The sequence below is a fragment of the Triticum dicoccoides genome, chromosome 4B (assembly GCF_002162155.2).
Source record: "Triticum dicoccoides isolate Atlit2015 ecotype Zavitan chromosome 4B, WEW_v2.0, whole genome shotgun sequence".
Classification (NCBI taxonomy): Eukaryota; Viridiplantae; Streptophyta; class Magnoliopsida; order Poales; family Poaceae; genus Triticum; species Triticum dicoccoides.
In genome coordinates this window covers 600,308,496-600,319,451 of record NC_041387.1, presented here as the reverse complement: position 1 = coordinate 600,319,451, position 10,956 = coordinate 600,308,496, and the positions used below count along the sequence as shown (strand labels likewise).

At 45.2% G+C, this 10,956-nt stretch overlaps 1 protein-coding gene across 1 annotated transcript; it reads right to left on the bottom strand.

The window, feature by feature from the left end:
* Positions 1–1,990: 1,990 nt before the first annotated feature.
* Positions 1,991–5,345, bottom strand: LOC119291694 (uroporphyrinogen-III synthase, chloroplastic-like). The gene is made up of 9 exons (XM_037570502.1): positions 5,100–5,345; positions 4,804–4,891; positions 4,583–4,649; positions 4,187–4,305; positions 3,974–4,069; positions 3,406–3,461; positions 2,982–3,067; positions 2,524–2,658; positions 1,991–2,346 (listed from the first exon to the last, which is right to left on the bottom strand). Exons 1-9 carry the CDS (start codon positions 5,295–5,297, stop codon positions 2,292–2,294), a joined length of 900 nt encoding a protein of 299 aa, XP_037426399.1. The 5' UTR covers positions 5,298–5,345; the 3' UTR covers positions 1,991–2,291.
* Between the last annotated feature and the right edge of the window lie 5,611 nt (positions 5,346–10,956).

Below are 10,956 nucleotides of genomic sequence, written 5' to 3'. Positions count from 1 at the left end.
GATCGATCGGTGGCCGAATCGGGGGCACGGCTAAAAATCAGAGCTACCACCTGCCAAAATAGCGCAAGAGAGACGCGCCATTCCGTGCAGACAGACACAAGCACATGCACTCCGCGTCCGGCCGTGCGGAACTCGCCGTGCCGGTGTCAGCCTACAGAATCGGCCATCACTCCCATCACCGTCCTCCGGCCCGTGTTTGCACCGCGAGGTGATGTGGCCCGGGACGCGCCGCGCTCTGGACCGGACTGACCAGACCTTCCGCTTCCGGCCGGGCTACACCAGCGCAGGCACCGGCGTAGTACAGCCATAGCACGACGGGTCTAGCTAGCCTGCGGCGAGTGATCGTACCGGCGTCTCGCTTCCTCCTCTTACGGCTCGGCTGTGCGGTCCTTGTCCGAGTCCGGCGCCACGACACGACACGGCACCTTGAATGGACCTTTTCAGTCGCAAATCACCTTGGACTCGGGTGTGCCGTACTAGGCGCAGTACTGTACTAGCAGCAGCAACAGCAGTATACCTGTTTATACCTGTACTGCAACAAGTGCAAGGGGAGTGGTGCCTTTCTCTACGCACTTGGTTGCCTTTTGTTTCATACGATTACTCCTACTCCTACTCCTTGCTTTCATCACGCAGCATCGGTCGCTGCCTGCCTGCCTTTGTACACCAACTTTGGCTCATAAACCAAAACCTTCCTCGAAAGAAAACCGCACGTAGGCACGGTGCCTGTGGCTGGTTAATCTCCCCGACTAGTTATAAACTACGCGGATAGTGACAGTTGATGAGTGGAGAAAACCACATACTCTGCTCGCCATTCCCAGGTCACCCCACCACATTTCACATGATCAAAACAGCACGGTACTGTGTGGTGTTGTTTTGGCCCGGCACTCAACAATCAACGTCTCCACTCGCTTACAGCGACACGTAGCCGTCGATGGTACACCAGCACCCCTACTTTTTTTCCTTCGTGCGTGCGTGCGTGCCGATAAAATGAAAAGGTTGGTGATTATCTGGTGCGTGGCGGTACGATATTCGGGTCTAGCACTAATAAACAAGTCCCTTTTCTGGTTGGTCCATGGCCTTTTGCGATTTGGCCACCACCTTCGGCGACGACGCGACGTGATGCAAAGTCGAATATTTTTCCAGCCGGAAATTCGCCGTCGGTTTCCATGCGCATATTCGCAAAGAAGCGGCAGCCGCTTTCCGGCGACACGCTGATGCAGAGCCACGTCTAGCCGTCTGCGAAGATGCCGGCGAGCGAGCGAGCGAGTGGCCGTCGCCGTCGCCGTCGCTGTCGGCCGCGCCGGGTTCGCCTCGCCCGTCGCCATGGTAGCCGCTTTTGAACACGCCTGCCTCTGCTTAATTAATCAGCTAGCCAGGGGTAGGGTGGCTGCAGCGGGGATGTCGACGTGTGCTTGGCTTTCTTTTCTTTTGTTAATAAATATATATAATATAATGTGGTGCTCGGCTCTGCTTGCGTTGTGGACATGGACGTGTTCCCATCCAGGTGGTTTATTACTTGGGGCTGCTGCATGGCGTGGTCGCAGCTTAATCAGAGCAAAGATCACTTGTCCTCGTCGTCCTTCTCTGCTGCTCAGTTGATGTGGATCCATGCATCCAAGGTGACTGCATCCAAGCTTTGAATTGAATTAGCTCACGACGCCGACAGCTACGTACATACCAATAATTCATCACAAGGAGCCAAAAGGACTGCGACGAACTTGTCACCGGCTGAGAGAAGCTCAAAACATTTTGGAGTCTTTTGGTGGTGGAGTGCAGACGGCGGAGACTCTGCGGGTTTCAGATAAAAAACGTAACTTATCCTCAGTCAGACCCCCTGCCAATCACGGCGCTGCAGATTACCATTTGTTTTCCCCTTCCTGGGCTCAAACAAATTTTCGTATCCGGTCATTGGGCCAGAAAACATCTACATCTGTTACTGTCTTGGCCAAAAGGAAAAGTTTTTTCTAAAAAAAAAGAAGAGAAGTTGCAGTGAATCAGGGAACACTTGTGCATATGCCGTGCCCGTACCGCACGCCTCAACAGATTTACATGCCGATGATGCCCCGGCTCCCTTCACGCACGGTGCAAAAGCACGCATAGCGTGTGTGTGATTAGCAGGAAACAAAAGTACAAAACACATGTTCCTTCAAAAAATGCACCTACTACAGTAGTACAGGCTACAGCGGCCGGTCAATCAACCGTGCTCGTCTCCGACACTTTGGGGCCTAGTGAGAAACAGAGAAGGTTACGACAGGAACCGCGAAAGAAAACTCAAGAGAGCTGCCGACGCCTCACTTGGACGATTGCTTATGGGCTCTGAGCGCTTCCAGGATGCTTTCAACCCACCTGCCCAAAGCAACATGGAAAACGATATAGTCAGTCAAGGGCTACGTAAGTCATAGTGTGTTTTTCTGAATGTATGGCTCTGAATGTCCAACGAACAGCGACTTGTCCATGACAATGTGATAATGTTGTTCGGAAAAAGGGATTATGATGTGCGCGCGTGTGTGTTTGTGTTCGTACCCTTCGAGTCCAGGGGTTGCAGGATAGTATACGCTCTCCAGGCCGAGTTTCTTGGCCGCTGAAGCCGTCGTCTCGCCTATGCAGGCGACCGAGTTGCTCCAGTTGTCGACCCGTGACATGAGGTTTAGCCAAGCTCTGCAACATCACGAAACCACAAAACAAAATGGAGAACGTAAAGCACAGCTTTGTGCGAAATGAAACTAGTTACAGTGATCAACAAAGCCGAGATGGACTATAATATCCTGCTACAAGTTCTGCATGCTATGGGGAAAAAACAGTCACGCGCTTGTGTATCAGACTATCAGTAAACCTCCTCCAAACAGGGGTTCATGTTTACATCTTAATATCTCACAATCTGTTGCACATATGTTTCGGCTCACCATCTTAACATGTAGTACTGCACAATTATGTAAGCAAAAGATATGAAAAGAATAGCCAAATACAGTTAACATAGTTACCGGAGTGCAGATGGAGAAGCTACTGCAACAACTGGTGCTGAAAGAGCAAGCTTTAAAATCTGTGGGTCTACATCTTGTACAGGTACCTGCTTGCAAACACAGCCGCTTCATTAATTACCAGGAGTACAAGTCCATGCGCAAATAAGTGTGGAACATATGTAAAATTAATTATATGCCACTGTCAGGTAAGGAAAACAGGCTGCCGGAGATATAATATGTCAACTTAATATTTTCTGTTTTGCCAGGAATATGAAGCTTAATATCAAATAAACTTAGTACTCACAGATTTAAGAAAGATCAAGCTAAACAAGATAGTTACCATAGATCAATGGAAAATAGCTCAACAAAAATGCAGAATACATGTTCTATATACAAATTGAGAAACGATTCGGGAACCAAATACCAATATAAGTGAAAATCTTACGGTTGAATATGTGTTCAGTCTTGTCACCTCAAATCCTCGAGCTGACAGCCCATTCTCTGCATCCCAGGGCAAAACTAAGTAACAGAAAGACTGAATATTTCATGCAGGTACTGCAGAAGACAGAGACCACAAGATAAGGAATTATAAGAGTCAAAATTTATACAACCGTGCTTTGTTGATCAAAGTATATTAATATATAGTGCCTAAAGGTTACTCAAAGCATAACCTCAATTTCGTATGTGAAAGGAGTTTCTAATGATATTATTTTTATATCATACATCTCAGTATATTAATAATTTTATTAATGATTGAAGTCCACCTTGAAAACATATTAGACCCTGTATATTTGGATGGATGGAGTACAAAATTTAAATGATAATAAAATTAACTACAAGATTGAAAATACAAAGTAATTGCTGATTTATGATATGGATCAATTTGCAAAGCCCTGAATAACTCATAACTCTCTCTGGAAAACAGAAAGGCAGAAATCGTGTGGCTTAAAGGATGGGGGTGAAATAAATAGCACGCATATAATGCTAACAGCATGAACACAAAAATGACTCACGAATTTCATGGCCAGCCTTTGCGGATGCAGGATACAACACTTTAGAGGCAGTCTCACTAGTCCTTGGAAGCTCTGAGGCCAAAACTTTGCCCAAAGCTGATGAAGAAATAAATGTAATAAGTGCCTTATAGAATTAAAAATACTTCAAGATGCATGCATTCTTTAAAGTGCATGGACATAACATCCTAGTTGTATAAATTTCGGGCAAGATACCTTTGGAAGGAGAAAATGCAACCTCAAGGGATCCATCACTGGATTGCAATACTTCATCAAAAGTTCTTGCAGTACCTGCTCCAACAACTGCTATTCGGACCTTAGGACTTCCAGCAGCCCTGGTATTGAGTTATTGTGTGATGTCAAATATGGTGGTCATAGATTACGTTTGATTTGTTCTGGTTTCATGTAGCGATGGTTTGATTACAGAAATGAAGTTCAGAAAGAAAAAAAAGTTTGGACATGTAAAGCGCATAATCTGCTTTATTTCACAGAAAGCACACAGACCTGCGTTGCCACAAGCCCACGACTTATGTGGAATGAATCGCGAAATGACATATGTTCTATTTGTGTAGCAATACTGCGCACAATAACTGCAATATGTTTGAATCTTACTTCCATCCCTCAAGGAACACTGCAGCTGCCTCAGGAGATGTTACAGTAATCCAGTCAAACTTTTCATCTGTAAATACACAGTACTAAAGTGACTAAACCCTGTGGTTGCAAGTTTTGCAAAGCAGTGTAAATATAGCATATGTTGGAGCAAATGGATGTGCATAGCAGGAAAGTAACAATGAGGCGCTATGCTGCTGCGAAAGATAGACTGAACCACATACCCCGCAAGACAGCTGAAAGCCTATCTGCATCAGGCCCTTCGACGTGCTGAATAAGAGGAAGCTCCAGAGAGTGCACATTATGCTTCTCCTGCACAATCCAGTTACAAAATTGATGTGATAATTCCCCAAGGTCTGACCGAATTCGTTAGCCCCCAGTTTAGAGATGTAAAATCAGCTCGGAAAATCGCCTCTCTACAGCGAGCATGTAAAACCGTCCCCTCTAAAATTCACCAACATCGGCTCAGGGTATCACAGAGTAGACGAGGAGGGGTATCCCCACAGGGATTTGAACTTACTAGAGAGGCGACGAGCTTGGCGTTCTTGCCTTGCTCGCGCGTGACCACGACGTCGGGAGAGGGAGACGAGTGGGCGGCGAGACTCCTCCCGGGCGCGCCGGCTCGGGGAGCTCCGGCGGGGCGGTGGGCTCGGTGGAAGGCTCCGGGTCCGGGAGGTGGGGCCAAGGGGATGGGAGCGGCCGAGGAATGGAAGGCCATGGGGAGGCGGAGGCCGATCCCGCGGCTTGCGTTGCGGAGAGGAGCCGACACGCTCTGGACTCGGTGGTTGTGGACGGGCCCCCGCGTTCGCCTGCATCTGGGCTGAGTGACTGCCGAACGGACGGCCTTTGTCGCGTCGTGGGCTATTTATGGGCCTAACTAGTGATACGATCCTGGCCGAAAGTATTCAAAGAGTTACATGTGCCCATTTGTCGCAACCTGAGAGTTTTTTTTCATTTCGTAGATTTGTTTATTTATAAAATGTTTTATATTTTAAATCGTGCGTTCAAATCTCGAACCGTTTTCAGCGTTGGGTCCCTCGTCTCGAGATCTTTAAAACTAGATCCCATGTTGATAGGTTTCGACGAACTTTTTTTTACGAAAAAGACCAGACAGAAAAAACCAAACTGAAAGCACTTTTTCCCTTTCCGAGAGACACGGCCGGGCCTCTCATGGAATTAAATTCGTGCCTCCATGAGAAGTAAATCCCTGCCTCTCATGGAACAAAAAAAACATGATTTTTTCCTTTTCGAGGGGCACGACCGTGCCTCTCGCGGAAGCAAATCCGTGCATCCACGAGAAGTAAATCAGTTCCTCTCACGGAACGAAAAACTCGCATTTTTCCCTTTTCCGAAACCGTGCCTCTCGCGGAAGCAAATCCATGCCTCGACGAGAAGTAAATTTGTTTCGCTTGCGGACCCAAAAAAAATTCGTGTTTTTTTCCTTTCGGAGAGGCACGACCGTGTCTCTAGCGGAAGCAAATCTGTTTCTCTCGTATGGTTTTCCTTTTTCGAGAGCCACGGCCATGCCTCTCGAGGAAGCAAATCCATGCCTCCACAAAAAGTAAATTCGTGCCTCTCATGAAACGAAAAAAACATGTTTTTTTCCTTTCTGAGAGGTATGACAATGCGTCTCGTGGAGCAAATCCGTGCCTCCACGAGAAGTAAATCCGTACCTCTCGCAAAACAAAAAAAATGTTTTTCACTTCCCGAGAGGCACAACTATGCCTCCCGCGGAACGAAAAAGAAAAGAAAACGTGTACCTTCATGCAATTTTTTGGGTCCAAATCCTAAGAAAAATAGGTGGAAAACAGAAAACTAAAAAAAATCATCTAAAAGCCGAAAACGAGTTTAGAAAAAAAATTGAAGGGAGTGCCCCGAGCGAGACACGTGGCGGCGGCTGAGAGCGCACCAAGTGGTGTGATCCTAACCCATCCCAGGTGACCCTTGCAGGGTTCCCGAAGGAGTAGTCCTCAATTAATTGCTCTCGCCTTTGTCGTCTGGTCTATTTATTGGCCTAGTTGTGATATGATTCTGACCTTCTACTGGGTAGAGTATTGGGCCGCCTCATTCGATGATAACAACGTACATTACATTCTTCTTTGCCTTTTTATTTTTTATTTTTTTGTTTCTTCATGGGTTCTTTGGGGTTTTTTGTTTTCCTTTGTTTTTTCGTTTTTCTTTGTTTTATTACCGGATTTTATCAGTTTTTCTTTTCTTTCTTTTTCTTTGTTTTTTTTAGTTTTTTCTCTGTTATCTTTTGTTTTTTTATTTTATTTTGTTTCCTTTTCTTTAATTGCAGGGGTTTTCTTCTTTTATTTTCTTTTAATCATTGGCTTTCTTTTTGTTGCTTCACTCATTTTTCTTTCTTTCTTTGTTATGCTTCGGTATTCTTTTGTTTTTCTCAATTTTCTTCATATTAATTACTTGATTTTATGATTTTATCTCAAGAAAATGTCTTATTTTCTTTTGGCCATCATTCTAACTTTTCTCTATATGTCAAGAAAAATTTTCTAATACGCATGTAACTTTTTTAAATACATGATCAACATTTATTCTATACATAGTTTTACATATTTCAAGTACAAGATTAATATTTTTTTTCATCCATGGTGAACGTTTTCTCTATACACATTTTCAAATGCTTGATTGGAAATTTTCATATACAAGATTAAAATTTGTTTAATACATGGTTAACATTTTTAATATACACATTTAACATATTTCAAATGCTTAATTAACATTCTTATTTCAAATGCAAGATTAACATTTTTTAATATATGGTCAATGTCTTCTATACGTTTAATATTTTTCAAATACAAGTCTAACATTTTTAGTACAATAAATGCTTGATATTTTTTGAATGCTTGATCAACACTTTTTATATATACATTTAATATTTTTAAATGCTTGATTAATATTTTTCAAATACAAGTTTAAGATTGTTTGAATACAATAAAAGATTAATATTTTTTGAATATATGCTCAACATTTTTCTATATAAATTTAGCATTTTTTAAATGCTTGATTAAAATTTGCCAACTAATTGTTTAGCTCCTTTTTTATTAAATCGCTTGATTAACATTTTTTAAATAGATGATCAACTTTTTGCACACACATTGTTACATGAGAAATATTTTTCTCTATACACATTTGACATTTTCAAATGCTTGGTTAACATTTTTTCAAGTGTAAAGTGGTTTTTGTAATATATTTATTTATAATATTTGGAAGTGTAAACAAAATTTGAAAAGGAAAAAATAATAAAATAAAAGGCATGAAAGAAACGAGGTCGTGGCCTCCTGTGTGCTTGGGCCGAGCCATCTGGTGCCCCATGATGCGAGTCTACCATGCATCTCGCTGAGTGAGATGTAGGGGGGGCCCAATAAAGCAACACGTGAGTTGCGAAATCACTAGTTAAGGACAACCTTTCTTGGGTGGTGGGTGTAAGGGCATTCTTGTCCCTCAGTAGTTTTGGTGATTGATGACAATGTCTTTGCGGACTGATCGTGTGTATTGAGCTTTTCAGATATATCACGACTAAACACAAGACGATTTGATGCCCCTCGAAGATTATTGAAGACGGCATTTCTCTACGGTTCGTTTTGGTGGAGTTGAGTCGTAGGAAAGCCGTACTATTAAGAGGTGGTCCGCTTTGAAAAGGTTTGGGTGGAATCTCACGTACACATCCCCTTTTGTACCGCCTTTCCTCTGGCTCTTTGGAGTGTTCCTCCGTCTCACCTTGTCTCTGTGAAATGAATGACTCCGTGTTGCTCTTCTCAGGCTAGCGGTAGTACTGCTCCTCAGAGCGGTACTACCGCAGGAGCCAGCAGTAGTACCGGGCTCCGGCATGGTAGTACCATGGGCCCCCATGGTAGTACTGCTCATTCTCAGCGGTAGTACCGTGAGTTCTGGACTGGCGCCGCTGCTCAAGCGGTAGTAGGTGCGGATGTAATTTTTTACATCCGCGCCCTACGCGGTAGTACCGCGGCGCCTGGCCAGGTACAGCAGCAGGAGCGGAGGTAGGGGCGGATGTAATTTTTTACATCCGCACCCTTCGTGTCGGATTTTCGCTCGACATATTCTCAGCGGAGGTAGTCATAGATGTAATTTTTTACATCTGTGCCTACCGTGCCTGGCCTGTGGCTGACCTGCAGTAGTACCGCATGGGGCCGCGGTAGTACCGCGCATGCGGTTCTACCGTGCCCTATCCGTGCTTTTTTGTTCAGGTCCGCCGCAGTAGTACCGCAGACCCGTGCGGTAGTACCGCTCCTGCGGTGCGGTAGTTCCGCAGGTCGCGGGCTGAGTGGTGGATAACAGTTGGAATTGTCCCCCCACTATATAAGGGGGTCTTCTTCTTCAAGAAGACTCACCTATTCCAACCCTAATCTCCATTGTTGCTCCAAGCTCCATTTTCGCCCGATCTCTCTCCCTAACTAATCAAACTTGTTGATTTGCTCGGGATTGGGTGAGAAGGCCCCGATCTACATGTAACGCCCCGACTCCGATGCTCCAGATGCCTTCCTTTATTTTAGTTGTTGACGTGTGTTTATTATGTTTGTTGCATTATCATAATTATTTTTGCATATTTCATTCTATATGTTTATGCCATGCTCATGTTGAGTGCTTTGTCATACCTTTGTTCGTTTGCCATGTTCATCTCACCTTGTTATATGCTTCATGTTTTTATGTGCCTCTTGTCATTTTATTGCATTGTATCATGATCATCATGCCTTGGCTTGCATATTCAAGTTTTGTTGTGTGATCTTGGGTGAACCCCTCTTCTTCTTATCTCCACCTCTCCTTTTTGCACCATGCGCACACCAACAACCGTTCATCAAGTTCACCCAAGTTTCTATCCCGTCCAAACATCTCCCTTTCCTTTTCTTTCAATTATTTCTCTAGTGTCATTTTCTGCTCCAGATTAATGTTCACTATATTTCTATGTTCCCTACGCCATGCCAAGACCACCTCCTCCAGTTTTCAAGTCTTTTGGAAGTGTTTTGGTTGGGCTAAGGATTTATTCAAGCTTGAATTATTTTCAAACTTGTTTGAATTTGCAGTCTCTAAAAATTGCCAGAGCATTTTATTTAATTTGTGCATATTACCAGTTCTCCAGGAATATGTTTTTCCCTTCCTAATTAAACTCCTATCTCTCTGGTCATTTCTTCAAATTCACGGTTTTATTAAATCAGAGAAGAAGAAAACAGAGGGGGAGAGAGTGCAGCGCAGCCCACAACAAAACCCTCCCCCCAGTGGCACCGCCAGCCGAGCCGGAGCCAAGCCCACCTGGACACCCATCTCTCTCTCTCTGGTAAATCTTTCCCACGTTGCACCCGCCGCGGCCCCACTGTCATCCACCCAAAGCCTCTTACTGTTTCACTTCTTCCACCTCCGTCTCTTTTCCCTCCTCACGGTAATTCTCGATTGAGAGCGCACATGGCCAGCGCGGCACGCCACGCCGACCGCGCCCCTCCAAGCCCGCCTATTAAGCCAGCGCCTCGCCCCTAGGGTTTTCCTTCTTCCCTCTCCTTCCTCCGCCGCCGCCGCAGGTGAGTCGCCCACCATAGCCATAGCCTCTTCCACCAGAGAGCTCCTGCAGCAGTTCCATGGCTTCGCCGCGGCCATAGCCTCCTCCGCCGTTGTCGTCGCTCCTGGTCGGCTCGTCTTCGTCGTCTTCAATCAAGGCCAGGAGCCGGAGGGACCCAAGGCCGAAGCGATCGACTCCCTCCATGACATCCTCTTCTTCCTCTACTTCGTCTTCTTCTCCTGCGGCCCCGATCAAACTTGTTGATTTGCTCGGGATTGGGTGAGAAGGCCCCGATCTACACTTGCACCAAGAGAAATTTGATTCCCCCCCAGTAATCCCTAGCGGATCTTGTTATTCTTGGGTGTTTGAGCACCCTAGACGGTTGAGGTCACCTCAGAGCCATAGTCCATTGTGGTGAAGCTTCGTGGTGTTGTTGGGAGACTCCAATTAAGTTGTGGAGATTGCCCCAACCTTGTTTGTAAAGGTTCGGTCGCCGCCTTCAAGGGCACCACTAGTGGATTCACGGCATCTCGCATTGTGTGAGGGCGTGAGGAGAATACGGTGGCCCTAGTGGCTTCTTGGGGAGCATTGTGCCTCCACACCGCTCTAACGGAGGCGTACTTCCCCTCAAAAGGAAGGAACTTTGATAACACATCCTCGTCTCCACCGGCTCCACTCTTGGCTATCTCGTGCCTTTACTTGTGCAGCTTATTTGTGTTGTATCCCTTGTTTGCTTATGTGCTAGTTGTTATTGCATCATATAGGTTGCTCACATAGTTGCATATCTAGACAACCTACTTTGATGCAAAGTTTAATTTGGTAAAAAAAGATTAAAAAGTGTTAGTTGCCT

What these genes read in the sequence shown, in the direction of transcription:
- LOC119291694 (XM_037570502.1), bottom strand. Translation starts at nt 5,297, where the DNA reads ATGGCCTTCCATTCCTCGGCCGCTCCCATCCCCTTGGCCCCACCTCCC. An exon ending in GTGTTCCTTGAGGGATGGAA is followed by an intron (nt 4,306 to 4,582) that starts GTAAGATTCAAA and finishes ACTCAATACCAG; the next exon opens with GGCTGCTGGAAGTCCTAAGG. An exon ending in GACTGAACACATATTCAACC is followed by an intron (nt 3,068 to 3,405) that starts GTAAGATTTTCA and finishes GTTTGCAAGCAG; the next exon opens with GTACCTGTACAAGATGTAGA.